The sequence below is a fragment of the Durio zibethinus genome, chromosome 21 (genome assembly GCF_047325235.1).
Source record: "Durio zibethinus cultivar Kanyao isolate XHJ-2024 chromosome 21, ASM4732523v1, whole genome shotgun sequence".
NCBI classification, from domain to species: Eukaryota; Viridiplantae; Streptophyta; class Magnoliopsida; order Malvales; family Malvaceae; genus Durio; species Durio zibethinus.
Window position 1 is genome coordinate 2298961 of NC_143182.1, and position 19811 is coordinate 2318771.

Below are 19811 nucleotides of genomic sequence, written 5' to 3' on the forward strand. Positions count from 1 at the left end.
TATAAAGGCAACTATAATATGATTGGAATTCTTTCTACCATCGTATCAAATGAATTTTAAAAAATGAAATATTTTGGCCTTCAAAAATAAAATAGAGTCAACATCTCTCATTTATTGGTAAAAAAAAAAATAATTATTTTTTCCTTTTAAATATCATGTACTAATTCACACATTATGAAAGCATGACATGAAATAAATAAATTTAAATTTCAATGTTGAGAAAGAAACAAATTGAATCAGAGAGAATAGTCTAAAATTTTTTATTCAATTAAAAAAAAAAGGATGGATACTGTTTGTTTGAAAGTTTGTTGATGGCCGCGAAGGAGGGCGGTTACTACACGCGGAAAATATATTGCAAATCATCTTTGAAAATTCCATGCTTGTGAACGACAGTTGCAACATTTGAAAATAACGGACAAAAAACAGCTAAACAATCGGTAAAAATTAAAGAAAACGCGGATGAGGATTTTGTTTAATTTTCCTATATTTCAAAATTTAAAATACTTTGTTGATGCCTTTGAAGTTTGATATTTATTGCCGAGTGGAAAAGTAACCATCCTTGACAGCTTGAGTGGAAGAAGTAACCGTACTTGACAAGCTTGCCGCTTGCGTGGAACACGGCTAGCCCGACGGTCCAGCATAAAATTTAATTAAATTTAATAATGTATTATACCAAGAATATTCTTCTGCGATTCATGGGTGGCCCCATACTCATCCGTACATTTTGACAGACGAGCACCCCATCAGCGTCGAGGATCTTTTCTTTACAAATAGGGCAAGGTTACAGCAATTCATTATTTTCGGTTTTTCACCATACTCCCTTTTTTTACCCTAATTAAAAAATACCCCATCATTTTTCTTCTTAAATTTCTAATTTATCATTAATCTATGTTACGTATTTTCTTAACTAATGATATTGTGCACTTAAATTTTTGAATAATATACATGCCTTATGAATTATTATTCAATTACATTTATGTCTAATTGTCTGAAATAAAATGCATTCTTTAATTCAACTGATGTATGAAGATTGTTACATTCAATGGATCCCCTTCCTGCCCTAGGGACTCTTGGCTATAATTGTCAGGTTGCCCATATTTCCTTAAAACAGTTGATTCATTAGCGAGTCCTCCAACAGCTCTTATTGGAACAGAAAAGACTATTCTCAAGAGGGAGCCCCCCTTCCTTAGGAGTTACAATGTTAATTCCCTTTATCAACAATTCACCAGTGTACTCTTTCTTTATAGTTCGCCCGCAAAGCATTTTCCAAAACAAGACAAATGTATGAGTTATTAAAACCTAAAACTATAAATTTCATACAATATTTAAGTTTAAATTAATGTGTGTTAATTTATTTATTCATATTTTTCTACAAAATATATATACGTGAACAATTACGTGATTATGTTCATTATTTAAAAAACAAAAGTGATAGTGAAACATACCTAAATCAATTGACTAAAATCTAGTACTATAAATTATCTATTTTGATAAATGATAAATTTACTTTTAATTGTATACATCATATATTATAATATTTCGATATTTAACAATTTCAAATATAGCAAAAATAAAAATATTTTATGTCACCAATTAAACTTGATCTAGTTATTAAAAATAATTTAATTACACTATTCAATAAAAATTGTTGATTTTTTTTTTGGCCAAGAAAAAATTGCTACTTTAATAAATACATCGTATGGCTCTATTTGAACGAATATAAGATTTCTGGAGGGGCAAAAAAAAAAAAAAAAAAGGCATTTACACTTTCCAAACAACTGAAGTGGAGCCCAACGGTAAGTTGGTGGAAGATTCGTTTGGAAGCAAATTAAAACTCGCCGCATTAAAATCAGAATCAGAGTGTCGTCAGAGGCAGACAGAGAGAGAGAGACTGATCCTCAAAAGAGAGGCAACACTGTACACTTACCGCAATACTAAGGAAAAGGGAGCCCGCCAAATGGCCATAGTGTTTATCTAATCTAATTTCTAATTGCTTTTGCAGTCATTATCTTGTTTTTAATGTTTGTCGTCAGAGCTATAGACAACAAGGCCCTTTTATACTAAGCCTTACTTAACATTAAACAAGAACCTCACCCTTCACCGTTTCTTATTCTTCTTCTTCTTCTTCTTCTTCTTCTTCGATATAAGAAGCCTACTCTTTTCATCTTCCCAAAGCCCCGTCGTTTTTAGCTTCCTCAGTCGAAGATGTGCGGGGAAATTATTGTTGTATAGGTTTTTGGTGAGTTTAGTTGAGAAATATATTTATATATTTTTGTGATTAGTTTTTTAATTGGAGGATGGCTGTGGTGAGTCCCGTGCCTGCAATAACGCCGGGGGTGAATTCGATGAGGTTTCACCACGTTGGAACTCCAGGAATCATGGCGGCTCGAACAGAAATTGTGGAGGAACCGGTGGCGCGTAAAGTTGAAGATAAAATCTATGTGGCTGTTGGCAAAGACGTTGAAAAATACAAGTCCGTTTTATTATGGGCCTTACAACATTCCGGAGGAAAAGGAATTTGCATAATTCATGTTCACCAGCGGGCTAAGATGATTCCACTCAATGACAGTAAGTTTTATTGCAATTGACTTTTCTTTATAGTAATATTTAGATTAATTTCAGAAGGAAAAACCAAAATTAAGGATAAAATTGTCTAAATTCTGTTGATTTTAATTTTTTGGAGACCTTGGTTTATGTGATTTATAATTAAAATAATTGGATGAACGGAATGAATAATTTTGAAATTGTAGTTATTCTTTTTTAGAAAATATGATCAATTATGCCTGTCCCTTCTTTTCTCTTGCTTAATTTTGTATCTTCTAATTGAAATATTGTTTTGTTGTTTTATTTTGCAGTGGGAACAAAATTTCCAGCTAGTGAACTCGAAGAACAGGAAGTCAATGCATACTGGGAACTTGAAAGACAAGAAATGCATAAGATCCTTGATAAATACCTTCTCCTCTGTCTCCAAAAGGGGGTATTAGCTTCTTGTTCTTGAAAAGCAATATGAGTTTATGATGGCTATTTGCTGTGGTTGTGCATCAAGATAATGAAGCTCAAGTTTTCAAGCTACAATCACTACCTGTTTCATATCATTGTTTTTGAGTCCTTAATTTTGTTTCTAAATACCAAGTCGACGAATTGGCAAAAGTTTTCGATGTGTTTTAGATTCTGTTATTTTATCGTAGGTGAAAGCAGAGAAGCTGCACAAAGAAATGGACGTTATCGAGAAGGGGATTTTGGAAATGATATCTGAGAATGGGATTCGGATGCTTGTAATGGGAGGAGCAGCGGACAAACATTATTCGAAGTATAAACCACATAAGTAATGATCCATCCCGAGGATCTTCTAAAGAACTAGCATGTCTTTCCTCTTAGAGAAGCACCTTGATGGTATTGCTGATCTTATTCCTTTTTATTGCAGGAAAGTCATGGACCTCAAGTCCAAGAAAGCCATCTCTGTGCGTGAACATGCACCTGCTTCTTGCCACACAATATGGTTTCTCTGCAAAGGACTTCTTATCTACACAAGGTATGCTTGATTGTAATGATTGTCAAACTTATAAAGTGAAGCAGGTTGTAAGCTTTTCAGAATGATTGTACCCGATGCTCCGATGTTGACTTATTAGGGAGAAAGTACACTTGTATATTGATATTATGAATTTGGTTTACTGGTTGCCTTGATTCTGGTGACTAATGTAAATAAAATATTGATACAGGAAACTAAGTGTAGATGTAACTGATATTGCATCATCATCATCATCAGCACTGCCAGCAAGTCCAATCCTTGAATCTGGGGAAAATCACTTCAGACCAAAATCTGTTATGCTGCCACAAACTGGTCAAGTAAAACCCTTTACTTCTATACCAGGTTCACTGCATAGAGTGAGATCTGAAAATGCTTATGGACGCATAGGAAGTGCATTGGGTTTTATTTCCCCTGATGCTAAGGAATGGCTATCAACTTTGCGGAGCAGATCTTTTGCAGAAAGTAGTTCTGATGAATGGGGTGGTTTATCTAGAAGATGTCCTCAGAGTTCTGTTTTCTTACCATGCTCTTCCAGTGGAATGGCTGATGCAGCTTTGGTCCCAAACATGGGAATTGAGGAGAATGAAAATGGATTAGAATCTATTTCAACGCCTCAGGCTAAAGAGAAATTTCGTCTGTCATCTCCTCCCAGTGTTCTGGTATGTGCAAGATTTTCATTTATTATCTGAGAATGTTAAGCTTCACTTTCTTCCTTTAAACTGACCAACCAACTTGGTGCAATACCAATTCTTTTATATCTAGACTATTCAAAAAGTTCACAAATGATTGATTGCTTCCTGTAGGATGAAACTATAGATAATACTCTTTATGATCAACTTCAACAAGTAATGGCAGAGGCCGAAAACTCAAGAAGAGAAGCATTTGAAGAGGCAGTCAGGCGTGCAAAAGCTGAAAAAGATGCTCTTGAGGCTATACGTAGGGTAAATTTCCTGCTTTAATTCAGTTGAATCAAACACAACCTCATGCAAAAATTTCTTCTAGTATTTAGATTATCAGAAATTAATACTTGATGTTTTTGCTCTGGCAAAAGTGAATCTTCCATGTATTTTGCATAGTGTGCTCAACTTTCCTGTCATATGACAATGAATAGGAAGTTGGTTGACCTTTTAATTGCAGAATGCATGCGATATTCTCTTAATTATTCAATTTGTCCTTACTGGAGAAATTTAGATCTAAAAAGAATCATATCCTCAATCTTTAGGATGGGTCTTGGAGTGATATGCAAACTAAATAATGGTAACCTCTTTTACTCTAAGATTTAAAGTTAGCTTACTATCACCATTTGTTAAAGAACCAGTCATGGCTGCTAATCTGCAGGTCAAAGCATCAGAAATCCTGTATGGACAGGAGTTAAAACGAAGGAAAGAAATTGAGGAAGCATTAGCAAAAGAAAAGGAGGAACTTGACAAGATGAATAACCAGCGAGATGAGGTCATGGTAGAACTTCAACATTCCTTGGATCAGAAATCATCACTGGAGAAACAAATCATGGAATCTGAAAAGGTGGTTAAGGAGCTTGAAGAGAAGATAATCTCAGCAGTTGAAGTTTTGCAAAATTACAAGAATGAAAGAGATGACTTGCAGATGGAGCGAGACAATGCACTCAAAGAGGCTGAAGAGTTGCGAAAAAGTCGAGCTGAGACCTCAGGTGCACATTTGCCTCAGTTTTTCAGTGAGTTCTCTTTCTCAGAGATTGAGGAAGCAACTCACAACTTTGATCCCACCTTGAAGATTGGGGAAGGAGGATATGGGAGCATTTATAAGGGTCTCCTGCGCCATACCACTGTGGCCATCAAGGTATTACATTCTCATAGCTTGCAAGGTCCATCAGAATTTCAACAGGAGGTATGGTCCCCTAAAAAATGTTCATTTATTTATGGTTTGGATTCTGTTATTAGTGTTATCTATGTTGTTATCTATGTTGTACATTCCTGGAGCCTGTCGTATATCTAGCAGAAATCAGAAGACTTAATTACAAGTTCTGTTATTTGGCTTCGTTTGCAGCATGCCTTATTTGTACATGTCTCAAAGTAGATTGTCCATTCTCCTGGAACTCTATTTTGTGTCTTACTGACGTTTGATGTTTCTGTGTTTTCTCTTTCCTCTATCAAATTTTAAATTTACACTGTCATGAATAAGCTTATATTTACCTATTTGTTAACAGTAGCATCATGTTATGCATGTAAAATAGTTGTTTTATTTCCATTTTGTTTATAATAAGAGTTGAAATTTTTAAAAAAGGAGAATGTTTTATGTACAAGGAAAAACATTTGTGTTCCCTGACTGTAAGAACAAAGAATCCACACTTTCATAATTTATACTTCGATAGTATGAACAATTTTTGTAACTGGCATAGAGCTGCACATTTAGAAGCGTGGAACTGTATTTGATTGCAAGTTCAGGTAGTGTTGAATGACCTCTGTTGGCCATGTGTAGGTGGATGTTTTGAGTAAGATGAGGCATCGTAATCTGGTCACTCTCATTGGAGCCTGTCCTGAAGCTTGGACTCTTATTTATGAATATCTTCCCAATGGAAGTCTTGAAGACAGACTAAGCTGCAGGGATAATTCACCCCCTTTATCATGGCAAACACGAATCTGTATAGCTACAGAGTTATGTTCTGTTCTCATCTTCCTTCAGTCTAGTAAGCCTCATGGCATAGTGCATGGAGATTTGAAACCTGCAAATATTCTCCTTGATGCCAATTTTGTTACTAAACTGAGTGATTTTGGAATCTGTCGTCTGCTAAGCAACAATACAACTGTCTGCTGTAGAACTGACCCCAAGGGAACTTTTGCTTACATGGATCCGGAGTTCCTTGCAACAGGAGAACTTACTCCAAAGGCCGATGTTTACTCATTTGGAGTCATATTGTTACGGTTGTTGACAGGAAAACAAGCCGTGGGTATAATAAAGGAAGTCCATTATGCATTAGATAATGGAAATTTGAAAAACCTCTTGGATCCTTTGGCTGGAGATTGGCCATTTGTGCAAGCCGAGCAACTGGCTAACTTAGCCTTGAGGTGCTGTGAGATGAACCGAAAGTGTCGGCCAGACCTTTCAACAGATGTGTGGAGGATGCTTGAGCCAATGAGGGCTTCATGTGGAGGTTCATCCACATTCCAGCTGGGTTCTGAAGAGCATTTCCAACCTCCTTCCTATTTTATCTGCCCCATTTTCCAGGTAAGTTAATCTGTTCCTGCTCCTATCTTTCATATACTCCTTGGAGTGGCACATCTGCAATGAATAAGTTCTCCTTCCCTCATCCCCCATTGAAATGGGTAAAAAAAAAGGGATTTTCATCCCTTGGAAATAATTCACAAATGTGGCCAACTCTTCTTTCCTAATGTAATGAATACTTGCAGTGTTGCTTTCTCTACTGTTGATTTGCTTCATGAACTCCCCTCTTCAAGCTCCAGCCTCATAAAGGGAGAGAGAAAAGACATCCACTATTATTAGAATTTTTCAAAACCAATCATTTTTCTGTTAAATTTGTATTATCTACCAAGATTATTGTGACTGTGGGTTATAAGGGCTATAGACTAGCTACAAAGTTTTGATTCATATGAAGAATTAACATTGTTCATCAATTAAATTCTAGTCCTATATTTGCTTAAATATTTCAGGAAGTAATGCGAGATCCTCATGTAGCAGCAGATGGTTTCACTTATGAAGCAGAGGCTTTGAGAGGTTGGTTTGATAGTGGTCATGATACCTCACCCATGACGAACAGTAAGTTGGCACACTGCAATATTGTCCCTAACCTTGCTCTTCGCTCTGCGATTCAGGAGTGGCTGCAACAACATTAAAATGCATTACTATCAGATTATCTTTTTGATTCAATGTCATGTTTGTTGCTTATGGCTGTCTCTTAAGTAGCCAAAAGATAGAAAAACACGTGATTTTCTGTACATATATATTTATATTCCTTCTTTTTAGGTACTTGTTTGGGTCCTACGGGATCTCAGACCTTGCAGTCACGTTATAGTGTCATCTATTGTATATTTTGTATGGAAGAGATTGTTGGTATGCTAAAGATTAGTCATTAGTGTAATGAAAGCATGTAATATTTCAATGTTGTGGCTTTATGGCTTGAGGGTTTTGTGAGACTCAACACTCTTTACATTAGTAGGTTCTGTTTGAAAGCAGGCTAATAGCCGGGGTTTTCTCGGTTCTACTTGCTGCCCAAAAGTATCATGTCTAAAACCTAATCAGAAATTTTACTGAATTCTTGGTCCAAGGAGACCCAACTCCCAACCCAAGTCCAAAAGCGAGCCTCGAAAGCCAGAAAGGAAACCAAAACGAAGTGTGGGACTCAGGGGCTGGGTTTGCCATTTAAACCCTTCCCACCCCCTAGAATCCAAATCACCGACAGACAAGAATGGCACTCTCTATCATCCGGAGGATTTGGAGATCACGGACCCAAACTGTTGTACTATCTGAATTCTGAACCGAGTCGAGTCATCTTTTTTGTTTTCATTTTGTTAAAGAAACTCGAAGACGACTTTGACTCATTTTCTGGGGAAAAAAAATTATTAAGTACGTTTTATTAGCAAATTCTTAGATTTTGATATGAAGAATGATTTTGGAAAAAGTAGTACGTGATTTTTTGGTTTTGCTTATTATAATATGAAATTATTTAAAAATACGTGAATAAGCAAGAAATTTATTTAAATTTTTATTAATTTAATATGTAAATTATTTATTTAATATTATTTATTAAATTATTTAAGTAAAATTATTTTAAGTTTTATTGTATATATAATATATGTAATAGTAAATTTTATATATAATAACAAAATTTTATCATAATATAAATTTTTTTCATATTTTTAACAAATTTAAGTTTTTAAATTTTAAAAACGGCTTTTTCATTGAAATTTAAAAATTTTTAAAAATATTTTAAACAAAATTTGTGTTTTTTATTTTAAAAATATTGTTTTTGTTTGAATTTTAAAAATGTTTTTTTATATTTTCAATAAAAATTATTTTTATCTTAAAAATATCATTTTTGTTAAATTTTAAAAAATAAAAAATTATCTCATTTTTAATAAAGATTCTGTTATTATCTTAAAAATATTGTATTTGTTAAATTTCTAATATCAAATAAAAAATTATATATAAAATGACTATATTTTTAAAATAAATAAAATTATTTCTAGTCTAAAAATGTAACTAAATAATTATAAATAAGGTAAAATTTTCACTTTATTTTCAAACTCTAAAAAAATTTCAAAAAATGAGTTTTTATTTTCCATATATATAGTTTTTACAATGTTGGGATTGTAAAATTACTTAGAAAAAGTTTCTAAACCAAAAAAAAAAAAAAAGACAAAAAATTAAATTCCAAAAGAAAAAAAAAAGTACGTGAATAAACGCATCCAGATCATTAAGTCTTAATGATATAATAATGCTAGTAGAATATATCAAATAAAACTGCAACTTGTTAGCATTTTAGTGATATGTTTCAATACCTGTAGAGCCTATAAGCTTTAATCATTATGTCCTACTTCACATTTTTTTTTTCTAATGGAATCATTTCTTTTTCCTAACAAAGTAAAGACGAACTAATTGTCTTTACTGTCAACAATTGAAAGAAGCATATTCCAAGAAGGTGAAACAAAAGCAAAGTGGTGCAAGTTTTACTGCAAGCGAAAGGGACGAGGGAAGAAATAGGAATTTAGCGTGTGGAACCCAGCTGAAACAATTGAAAAAGAAACCCACTGAGAGAGGGTGGAAAATGTTATCGGGTCCAAAACTAGACAAAAGAAACTTACCCATTCTCCTGGTTAATATTTTTATGATTAAATTCTGATGGATCACAGCCGTCAGATCAACTGCACTTAAGTCCTAAGGCAAAGAATCTTGTCTTTTCCAAAGTACACAGTGTAATTGACCTTGGATGGACTCGTAAGTTGTAACTTGCCCTGAAAGTTTCATCGGAAATATAATAATCTTTGGCTCTGTCTTCTAACATGCGAACAAGTGGATCAGTGTAGTGGCAACGAGTAAAGAGATCATTGAACAAACGGATGGATCAGATGACTACTGGTGTTGATGAAACCATATATGTTGCAGTAGGAAAAGCTGTTGAAGAAAGCAAGCACACTTTGTTATGGGCATTACAGAATCTTCGTCCAACAAAAGTTTGCATTCTTCATGTTTCTCAGCCTGCCAGTGTAATTACCATTGGTAACTTCAGTTTCACAATTGGTTTGTTGTATCAGTTTCTTTGAAATTCTTTGCTAGGTCAATATTTGATTTCTTCTTTCTTTTTTCTTCCTTGGTTTTTAGATGGTGTGACTTTTCCAGCAAGCTGGATTAAACAACAGGAAGTTGGGAAGAAAATTTTTGATAGGATCATGAATGATTACCTTCTCATTTGTGTTCAAAAAAGGGTATTATTTCTTCTTCAGAGGAATTTGTTAAAATTGCAGAAAACTTTCTTGCTCTCCCTGTAGACACTTGTTTTTTTTTTTTTTTTTTTAAGTGCTTTCAAGAAAATTTATTTTCCAAAAGTGGTTCTTGGTAAAGGGTCAGCTGTTTCTGTTACAATTCCTGCTCTTAACCTTACTAATGTTGGCCTTCATTATGTATTCATGTAGGTCCAAGCAGAAAAACTACATATCGCGATGGATGATGTTGCAAAGGGGATCGCGGAGGTAATTCGTGAGCACAATATCAAGAAACTTGTCATGGGAGCAGCAGCTGACAAGCAATTTTCAGAGTACAAATAACTTGTTGAACACTTCTCAATTTAATTTGAAATTCTTGATAATAATTACTCCTACTTTTTTATGCTTATATACCACAACTATTGTTGTTGTGCTACTAAATGACTCAATATGTCCTGGCTCCATGAGATCAAGCAATGGCATCCTTTCTTCAGGCAGAGAGTAATTGAGTAAAGCAAATGTTGACCTGGTGGAAGCTGCTGGGAAAAATCTCAGCAGTTGATGTAGAAATAAACTTTTTATGTATTTATTTATTTTATTTTTGTCTTCTTATTTTAGGGAAGCCAAAGTTGATTTCCTGTTTCTTTGTCTTGAAAAAACAATTACAAGCTTGATTTCCTGTTCACATTTTCTAAAATAAATTAATTAGGTAACTTGTGTTATTCATAGAACTATTACTCTTAGGTTTGTTAAACTAAAGCTGTCAAAGGGTTTTGCTTACCTAAACTATGTCCATGGCCGACTAAATTAATATTTACTTTTTTTCTAACCTTGATCACTTGCCTGCCTTAACATTGCAGGGGAATGACTGATCTTAAGTCTGAAAAAGCCCTATACGTGGAGCGACATGCGCCAGCTTCCTGTCAAATTTGGTTTATTTGCGGGGGGCAACTCATCCATAGAAGGTATGCTCGCTAATAGTCTTATTAATCTGTTCCTAAGCTTACGTGTACTTATATAAGGACTTCATGCTGTAGGTCAATTGTTGAAACTGGACAATCATACCCGAGTAATCCTTCAAGTTCTAATCATTTGACTAGCAATTCAAATCTGACTGTGTCTGAGACATCCGAGGGGAGTCCAGACTGGCTTGAGACGCCCTACTCCACTTTGGTGAAGATCCTGATTATTTACCAATGTCTGATTATACAGGGAAATTTAAAACTTACATTAGTGGACCAATTATATATTCATCAAGCATGTGATCACTTAGAAGTTAAAAATTTCCATTGTGTCCGTTTCTTTACGTTTCTGAATGCAGTCAGTGAAATCCAGTCTTTCTAAACCTTTTGCTAACGTCTTAGATGGTTATAAATCTTCACAGGAAGAAAATAGGAACCATCAACCCTTGGATAAGCTTGAAGAAGCCCTATTAGATGCTGAAAAATTAAGTCAAGAAGCATTTGAAGAGTTGGACAGGCATGTGAAAGCGCAAAAGAGTGCTCTTAATGCTGTGATGCGCCAAGTAAGGTCCCCCTTTTTTCATTTGCCTCACTTCCCTCTCTTTTTGTGTAGATATATTTGTTTTTGGACTAAGAAAAGAAAAGAAAAGGAGTTTCCCTCAAATTTATAGTTACATTAATTGTTGTAGATAAAATACTGCAAACGGAAAGGTTATGTCTAGCACTTGTGTTACTGATCATAGAAAGGAAACTTGTTATCTATTGATTAAGTCAGGCTTAGCTTTGCAGTTCAAGGGAGTTTAACGTCTCTCTTCACTTGACATTGTCCAAATGACTTTTTTTGTCTTTAATAATAAATAAAACTATTGATTTTCTACTTGACAGCACTATTGTTTGAAGGGAAGAATGGATAAAATCAAGTAAACCTTTCATGTAATTGCTTATTTCATTTAGTTTGATTTGATATCTGCTGTTACAATTTTGGCTCAAAGTCCCAAATATCTGGGATTTCCACCCTGAAGATGCGGTGTTTTCATGCCATCTTCCTCAATCCAACTGATTTGTGTTAAACATGCTTTCTTTAGTCTCACTGCCAAAGTTTGAGAATGCATTTATCAGTACTTTCTGATCCCAGCCATTATTAACTTATAGGCAAGTGAATTGAAAAGCTCATACACTGGAGAGTTAAGACGCCGGAGGGAAACTGAAGCAGTACTCACAAAACAGAATGAGGAACTTGAACAGATCAAGCAGCAGAGAGATCAAGCGCGCAAACTTGCCAGAACACAAAAGTCATTATTGGAGAGTCGAGTTGCTAACTTAGATGACATTAAAGTATTGGAAGGTAAAGTAACATCTGCTATGGAACAGTTACAAGCTTGCCAGAGAGAACGAGATGAGCTGCAGATAAAGTTTGAAAATGCTCGCAAGCAAACCATGGAGCATTCAACAAAACAAGATGAAGAGACTTGTAGCATGCATATGCTGCAATTCTTCTCAGAGTTCTCTGTCACTGAAATTCATGATGCAACTGAGGAACTTGACCCTTCCTTTAAGATTGCAGAAGGTGCATATGGGAACATTTATAAATGTATCCTCCGTCACACTCCAGTAGCTATAAAGGTGCTCCACCAAAATAGTTTGCAGGGGCCCTCAGAATTTCAAAAGGAGGTAAGCTAGTATCACTGATATTGTCATTTTAAACTAAATTTATTAACACAATATGATTATTGGGTGGCCTTAATTTTAAAATTTAGAGGCAGATGTGACTTTTAAATGTGGCTTAATTTGGAGTAGTCAGGGTTTTACGCCTTGGCATGAAAGTTCTTAAGAGTATTAATACTGTAAATCTAATTTTTAGTCCTATGAAGACTCAAATTCTTATGTTACTGAATATACATACTTTTTCTTTGCATATTGACAATTTTAATCAATATTACTTTTTGGACTTAAAGAAATCAGATATTGATCGTATTCACAAAACGAAATAAAATTTTCATCTGCTGTATTTCAGGTTGATATTCTGAGTAAGCTGAGACATCCAAACCTGGTCACACTCATTGGAGTCTGCCCTGAAATTTGGGCTCTGATCTATGAATATCTCCCTAATGGAAGCCTTGAAGATCATTTGAGCCGGATGAATAATACTCCCCCATTGTCATGGCAAACTCGAATACATATAGCTACTGAGATATGTTCTGCCCTTATCTTCCTACATTCCAGTAAGCCTCAAAGGTTAGTGCATGGCAACTTAAAACCAGGGAATATACTCCTTGATACCAACTTTGGCTGCAAACTTAGCGACTTTGGAGTCTGCCATGCGCTTTCTTCTCTCGAAAATTCAAGCAATATGACTCATTCAAGCAGCAGATTTCCTTACCTGGACCCTCAGTTTCTTTCAACAGGGACATTGATTCCTAGTTCTGACATATACTCATTTGGCATTATATTACTACAGTTAATTACTGGGAGATCACCTTCGCATATAGCAAAGGATGTGGAAAATGCTCGAAATGGAGGATATCTTAATGATTTGTTAGATCCTTCAGCTGGAGGCTGGTCATATTTGCAAGCTGCGCGGTTGACTCACTTGGCTTTGAGATGCTGTGATGCTAATCGAAGTCGTCGTCCAGATCTTGCTTCGGAGGTTTTTGGGGTGCTTGAACAGATGAGAGATTCTATTGGACCCTTATCAACATTCCATGCTGGGTCTGAAGGGCATCATCAGCCTCCACCTTATTTCATTTGTCCTATTTCTCAGGTTAGCGACCACCCTTACTCTCAAATGCTAGATTCTTGGTGCATATTGGATATTCCAAAGTTCTATTAACCTAATATACATTTTTCAGTTTTAATTTATGCATAGTAGAAATTGAGAAAACTAAAAGCCAATACAAAATTGCAAATAGCAGTAACGTAGACAACCAATATAGACCTACTAAATTCAGCTAGGGAAGGTGAATTGCTCCCATCTTTTTAATTTGATACAGAAATGGGGGTGTTATGGTATAGGAATGTAGCTCTAATTTCTCGACTCTGAAGGAAGAACCAGTTTGGTCTTACTGTATTTGAATTCTGTGTAACACATTAACCTCTTTTGCTCATGTTTGCAGGAAATTATGGCAAATCCGCATGTGGCAGCGGATGGTTATACTTATGAATTGCGGGAGTTGAGGAAATGGCTGGACAGTGGCCGCGATACCTCGCCAATGACAAACGTAAGGCTTGCTAATCGCAATCTTGTCCCTAACCATGCACTTCGTTCTGCAATCTTGGAGTGGCAGCAGCAGCGGCATTGAATTTGTACTTAAATGCGTTTTCCTCCTTAATTTGCTCATGTCCGGCAACTCTAGACCTCGATCTAAACCACTTAATGTTTTTTCAGTTGCTCCTTTGTTCCAGGAATATGTTTGACTAGTTTCCTAGTATTCTTCATGTTGTATGTTTCCTTCTAATATCGTTCCAATTCTAATGTCGTTGTTTTTTTTTTTTTTGCAATCGAACATAGGCATGTCTACAATATTGTATATGTATATATTATGTGGAATTATAGTTGATATTTCTAAGAATGGAGTTTTATATCCAGTTCCAGGGACTCCCGTATCTGATTTGCTACTGAGTAAATATTCAAACCTCAAAGCGTGTTTAGAGGATTGAAAGAATGAAATTTTCATTGAGTCGGAAATTTTGCTTTTATATATTCATACTTACTTTATTGTTGTGAGTCCGTGAGAGGAAGCAATCATTGTACGGTATGATCTGAGTCATGCCCTTGTAATAATAGTACCTGAGTAGTAGTAGGAGTAACTCGGGGATAACTATGGATTAAAAAAAATCCTCATCCTTTACTATCTCGTACCTTATTATTTCTCAACAAATGAGAAATAGTCAAATACTCTTCTACTTTGTTTGTTTGCTTTAGGCTTTATTTCTTTTCCACACAGATAAAAGTGAAAAGAAACAGAGAAAAAAATTACATGAAAAATTGGTTTTTTTTTTTTGTAAGGTTTTTCTCTTGATTTAGTTGTCATATAAAAGTAATTTCACTCGATGCACGCATCAAGGCAGAAAGAGGGTAAAAGAAACAAGGAATAATAGGCCGATAAAAAGAAGAAAGGCTGTTGGCGTGTGGAACTCAGCAAAGTGATCAATGAAACCAAAAAGATGGAAAGAAAATAAATTTTTGGATCCAAAAGCAGCCAAAAAAGATTTTTGGAAATTGGATTATTTTGGAATTCAATTTTCCTTTCGATTTAATACTATTAAAGTATTTTAATACAGTTACAAGTGATTAATTTCTTGTCATGACAAGTCTCCCACATCATATGGACCTTAACGTAGGGAATCTTCCCTTCTTTTTTTTTTCCTTTTTCCTGTATGCATAGTGTCATTGACCCTGTATTGACTTGGAACTTGCCTTGAAGCTTTCTTGGTTTACATAAGATAAAGACTGAAGAAATAATTGCCACTGCTCTGGCTTAACTGAGTCCTGTGTCTGCAGCTTTAAATCTGGTTGATTCAGGGAGTAATCAAAGTGGGTGAAGAGAAGAGAGATCATTAAACAACACCTGTTAACAACATGGCTGGTGATGATGATACCATATATGTTGCAGTAGGAGAAGTTGAAGAAAGTGTGCTCACTTTGTTATGGACATTACAAAATCTTAGTCCTCGAAAAGTTTGCATCCTTCATGTTCATCAGCCTTCCAAAATGATCTCCTCCAGTAAGTCAATTCACTCTAATTATAAGATGTTGGTCTGATGAACTAAAGAAATTGGACTTTCTTTTCTGCTGATTTCTAATGGTTTCTTTCAGATTCTTTGCTGTATGCAATCTGATTTTGTTTTTTCTGTTTTCCCCCTCCCCTTATGGAGTTAGTGGGAATTTAGCTGAAATCATGTTTGACCAACGACAACTCAGGGGTCTAGAGGAAGTTGGAATGGGCATGATGGATCGGATCATGGAAGAGTACCTTCTTTGTTGTAGTCAAGCAGGGGTACTATTTCTTCCTTCAGTCTTCTTTCTGTACAGTTGCACTTTTAATGACTACTGAACTCGGCAAAAGAGTCATGGTTGCTTAATGGAAAGGTTTTTTTTTTTTTTTTTTCTCTCTATAATTTATGGGTTTTTCGGTTTTTTAATGTTAGGTATGAAAACAGTTGGTGATTATTTAGCGAAACTTGGTTGATTGTAAACATTAATTTGTGTTGTTGAATACATTGAAAGAACCCCAGACAAGTCTCGACACATCTCTAAAAGGATCTGATAGTGGAAATCGCATTAGTTTTTTCAACTTTTGGGAACTGACCTCAAATTATATCCAATTTCAGAGAGTTGTTTTCGATGGAGAAAGATTCAAAAAAATTTCCCCGTATGCCCATAAACAGTTTTCAAGAAATTTGTTTCTTTTTTTTTTTTTCTGAAACAGTTCCTCAATATCGTGTAGGTAAGTGCAATTAGATTATCTATTCAGAGGGATGATGTTGCAAAGGGGATTGTCGAGTTGATTCACCGGCAAAATATCAAGAAGCTAGTCATGGGAGCAGCAGCTGACGAGCACTTCTCAGAGTACAAAAAACTTTCTATTAAACAGTTCTCAGTTTCCTTAACAGTCATGATGTTATTTATTTTCTGCACTCATCGACTGAACTTGACCTTAACATTGCAGGGGAATGTGGCTCATGTCTGAGAAAGCACAATATGTGAACGAAAATGCACCATTTTCCTGTCAAATTTGGTTCATTTGCAGGGAGCACCTTGTCCACACAAGGTATGCTCAGTGATTGCCAAAATCCTGATTCTAATTTATGTGTCTTATCTCTTGGAACTTTCAGGTACACATTTCAAGCTAATGGGTGAAAAGTTCTCTCTCAGACTCTGATTAATTTATCATTAATGAAATAGCACATTCCAACTGCTTTATTATATTGACTTAAAGGTCTTTAGTGCAGGTTTGAAACTGGGCAATCATCAAATGCACAAAGTCCATCAGGTTCCAGTTATTTGACGAGCTCTAGTGAAGCTGCTGGTATCTTAGACTCGACTGTGTATGAGGAAAGAGAGGAGAGTGAGAGTGATGTTGAGCCATTTGTATTGCTTCACTCTGGAGAGGTTTGTGATTCATTGTTAACGCCCAATGTACTGTAACAAGTACAGTTTTTATTCATCTGCTATAAAAGCTACATGTTGAGAATGTCCACAATGCAAATTTCTATTGTCATATGCTGATCAACCCTACAGCCATTTTGCCACCCCTTTAGCTAATTTTGAACTAGAACCTGCAAAATGAGGCATTTTCAGGTTTAAAACGATGATTGCTAATGTCCCTGATGGTTCATGGCTTTTTGCAGGAAGTAGTTAGCAATGATCACCTATATGATCAACTTGAAAAGGCACTGCAGGAAGCTGAATCATCCAATCGAAAAGCATTTGAAGAGTCTGAAGGGCGTGTGAAAGCTGAAATGAATGCTGTCCGGGCTATGCGCCAAGTAATGTCTTTTGCAATTCAGCCTTTGTTTCCCATCTGTTGTGAAGATGGTTTTGGTTTTTGCATTGAGAACAGAATGAGTCACCATTGAACTTATACTTCCACTATATTTAACACATTTATAAGAGAAAAGGGGTGAATTTTACCAACTGTTCCTCAAAACATATGCAACTGACTAGCATTAGCCAGCTGCCAAAATTTTCATTTTTTTAAAAAAGTATTGGATAGCTGCTAATCCCTGCCATCAATTTATAGGCAACAAGATTTGAAAGGTTGTACAATGAATACAAGAGAGAAACTGAGGTAGCACTAGCAAAACAGAAAGAGGACCTCGAAAGGATGAAGAGGATGAGAGATGAAGAGCATTCTGTTGCCAGGGAACAAAAGTCTATGCTGGAGAGCCAAAAAGACGAGTTGTCATCAGCTATGGAGCAGTTACAAATTTCACAGAAAGAACACGATGAGTTGCAAGTAGAGCTTGAAAATACTCGCAAAGTAACTGAAGAGCTTTTGAGAAAACAAGCAGAAGAGACCTCAAGCACACGAATGCAGCAATTCGACCCTGATCGGTTGTCTGTCTCAGAGATTCATGATGCAACTTTGGATCAGTTACGAATTTGCCAGAAAGAAAAAGACGAGTTGCAGGTTGAGCTTGAAAATACTCGTAAGATAACCGAAGAGCTTTTAAGAAAACAAGCGGAAGATACCTCAAGCACACATATGCAGCCAACCTTTACAGAGTTTTCCATCTCAGAGATTGAGGAAGCCACTGAGGAGTTTCACCCCTCCTTTAAGATTGCAGATGGAGCTCGAGGGAGTGTATACTATAAATGCGTCCTTCGTCACACTGAAGTTGCTATAAAGGTGCTTGGCCCAAATAGCTTACAATACCCCTCTGAATTCCAACAGGAGGTAAGAAAACTTGTTGAGTATATATTGAGTTTCTACCTGTTCAACAGTGATCAGGGTTCAGTACCGGCAGTCTCAAAAACAAAAGAAAAACAAAAAAGAGTTTCTACCAGATTATTTTTCTGAAGTTTACATTCATTGGGCATTTTCAATTTGTCTATCTGTTTCTTTTAATTTGAAGGATAACATTCAATTAGATTGCAGCTACCAATATATGAAGCAACATGAAAGTTATTTATGGTACAAATTTTAGATCAAATAAGTTACATGCAATGGAGTGAAATAAAGTATGTTCTCCTGTATTTCAGGTTGATGATTTGAGTAAATCGAGGCATCCAAACCTGGTAGCTTTCATTGGAGCCTGCCCTGAAAATTGGGCTCTAATCTCTGAATATCTTCCTAATGGAAGCCTTGAAGATCATTTGAACTGCAGCAATGACGCCCAACCGCTGTCATCGCAAAAAAGGATACACATAGCTACTGAGCTATGCTCTACTCTCATGTTTTTACATTCCAGTAAACTAGTTCATGGCAACTTAAAACCCGGGAATATTCTCCTTGATGACAACTTTGGCTGCAAACTTAGCGACTTCGGAGAACGCCGTGCACGGTCTCTTCTGGAAAACACAAGCAATGCACATCCTTACTTAGATCCTGATTTCCTTAATACAGGAAGATTATCTCACAGTTTAGACATATACCCTTTTGGCATTATACTATTACAGTTACTGAGTGGGAGATCAACTCAGAATATAGCTGAGACCGCACAAGATGCACTACGAAATGGAGGAAATCTGAATTCCTTCTTAGATTCTTCAGCTGGAGTATGGCCACACCAAGTTGCACAGTTGACTCACTTGGCTATAAGATGTTGTCATATTAACCGCAGCCGTCGACCTGATCTTGCTTCAGAGGTCTTGAAGGTGCTTGAAACGATGAGACCTTCTCCCGGAGCGTCATTATCATACCCTGATGAGTCTGAAGATGATAATCGTGAGCCTCCACCTTATTTCATTTGCCCCATTTTACAGGTTAGCTCCATTACTCTTCCATTGTTTTAATAACCCTTTAGGTGGTTTATCTACCGAAAACAAATTCTCTAATTCTATGGCTTAAGTCTGGGCTTTGTTGCCAAGAATCACAATTAGATTATACTTGCATCCAATAAAACACACTTTTCAATTCATTTGATAATTGGCTTGCAGGAAGTTATGAGTGAACCCCATGTGGCAGCTGATGGTTTTACTTATGAGGCAACAGCATTGCAGGGATGGCTAGCTGACCATGATACCTCACCTATGACAAACCTCAGGCTTCCGCATCGAAATCTTATCCCTAACTTTCCTCTTCGTTCTGCTATTCAGCAGTGGCAGCAAAATCGCTGAAATTGTATTTTGTTCCAGGAACTTGTTTCACTAGTCTCCCTCCTAGTTTCCCATCTTGTGTGTGTGTATATATATATATAAACCGTGCTTTTCAATCCTCGGAATTTTGCCTTTTTTTTTTA

At 35.9% G+C, this 19811-nt stretch overlaps 3 protein-coding genes across 9 annotated transcripts; all 3 read left to right on the plus strand.

Annotated features, from left to right (window-relative positions):
- Window positions 1-1874: 1874 nt before the first annotated feature.
- LOC111304738 (U-box domain-containing protein 33-like) lies at window positions 1875-7625 on the plus strand. 2 transcript variants are annotated; one of them, XM_022901625.2, is made up of 9 exons: window positions 1875-2568; window positions 2856-2977; window positions 3189-3325; window positions 3425-3532; window positions 3720-4188; window positions 4333-4470; window positions 4868-5395; window positions 5987-6733; window positions 7177-7625. In XM_022901625.2, the coding sequence occupies exons 1-9, from the start codon at window positions 2298-2300 to the stop codon at window positions 7357-7359; spliced, it is 2703 nt and encodes a 900-aa protein (XP_022757360.2). In that variant the 5' UTR covers window positions 1875-2297; the 3' UTR covers window positions 7360-7625. The 2 variants fall into 2 exon arrangements, with proteins under 2 accessions (XP_022757360.2, XP_089606429.1); XM_089750303.1 differs by lacking the exon at window positions 1875-2568 and having other exon boundaries at window positions 3169-3325.
- Window positions 7626-9529: 1904 nt separating this feature from the next.
- Window positions 9530-14492, plus strand: LOC111304740 (U-box domain-containing protein 33-like). 3 transcript variants are annotated; one of them, XM_022901631.2, is made up of 9 exons: window positions 9530-9742; window positions 9845-9948; window positions 10156-10277; window positions 10806-10910; window positions 10983-11118; window positions 11330-11470; window positions 12060-12578; window positions 12922-13668; window positions 14021-14492. In XM_022901631.2, exons 1-9 carry the CDS (start codon window positions 9583-9585, stop codon window positions 14204-14206), a joined length of 2220 nt encoding a protein of 739 aa, XP_022757366.2. In that variant the 5' UTR covers window positions 9530-9582; the 3' UTR covers window positions 14207-14492. The 3 variants fall into 3 exon arrangements, with proteins under 3 accessions (XP_022757366.2, XP_089606431.1, XP_089606432.1); XM_089750305.1 differs by lacking the exon at window positions 9845-9948; XM_089750306.1 differs by lacking the exons at window positions 9530-9742; window positions 9845-9948; window positions 10156-10277 and adding an exon at window positions 10457-10508.
- Window positions 14493-15359: 867 nt separating this feature from the next.
- Window positions 15360-19786, plus strand: LOC111304739 (U-box domain-containing protein 33-like). 4 transcript variants are annotated; one of them, XM_022901630.2, is made up of 9 exons: window positions 15360-15631; window positions 15783-15904; window positions 16355-16476; window positions 16577-16742; window positions 16860-17019; window positions 17259-17396; window positions 17651-18307; window positions 18613-19335; window positions 19510-19786. In XM_022901630.2, exons 4-9 carry the CDS (start codon window positions 16621-16623, stop codon window positions 19687-19689), a joined length of 1980 nt encoding a protein of 659 aa, XP_022757365.2. In that variant the 5' UTR covers window positions 15360-15631; window positions 15783-15904; window positions 16355-16476; window positions 16577-16620; the 3' UTR covers window positions 19690-19786. The 4 variants fall into 4 exon arrangements, with proteins under 4 accessions (XP_022757365.2, XP_022757363.2, XP_022757364.2 ...); XM_022901628.2 differs by having other exon boundaries at window positions 16577-16678; XM_022901629.2 differs by having other exon boundaries at window positions 15444-15631; window positions 15787-15904; window positions 16577-16678.
- The last annotated feature ends 25 nt before the right edge of the window (window positions 19787-19811 follow it).

What these genes read in the sequence shown, in the direction of transcription:
- LOC111304738 (XM_022901625.2), top strand. Translation starts at nt 2,298, where the DNA reads ATGGCTGTGGTGAGTCCCGTGCCTGCAATAACGCCGGGGGTGAATTCG. An exon ending in TCGAAGTATAAACCACATAA is followed by an intron (nt 3,326 to 3,424) that starts GTAATGATCCAT and finishes TTTTTATTGCAG; the next exon opens with GAAAGTCATGGACCTCAAGT. An exon ending in CTCTTGAGGCTATACGTAGG is followed by an intron (nt 4,471 to 4,867) that starts GTAAATTTCCTG and finishes GCTAATCTGCAG; the next exon opens with GTCAAAGCATCAGAAATCCT.
- LOC111304739 (XM_022901628.2), top strand. Translation starts at nt 15,487, where the DNA reads ATGGCTGGTGATGATGATACCATATATGTTGCAGTAGGAGAAGTTGAA. An exon ending in GCTGACGAGCACTTCTCAGA is followed by an intron (nt 16,477 to 16,576) that starts GTACAAAAAACT and finishes TTAACATTGCAG; the next exon opens with GGGAATGTGGCTCATGTCTG. An exon ending in CTGTCCGGGCTATGCGCCAA is followed by an intron (nt 17,397 to 17,650) that starts GTAATGTCTTTT and finishes ATCAATTTATAG; the next exon opens with GCAACAAGATTTGAAAGGTT.
- LOC111304740 (XM_022901631.2), top strand. Translation starts at nt 9,583, where the DNA reads ATGGATCAGATGACTACTGGTGTTGATGAAACCATATATGTTGCAGTA. An exon ending in TGCCAGTGTAATTACCATTG is followed by an intron (nt 9,743 to 9,844) that starts GTAACTTCAGTT and finishes CTTGGTTTTTAG; the next exon opens with ATGGTGTGACTTTTCCAGCA. An exon ending in GGGCAACTCATCCATAGAAG is followed by an intron (nt 10,911 to 10,982) that starts GTATGCTCGCTA and finishes TTCATGCTGTAG; the next exon opens with GTCAATTGTTGAAACTGGAC.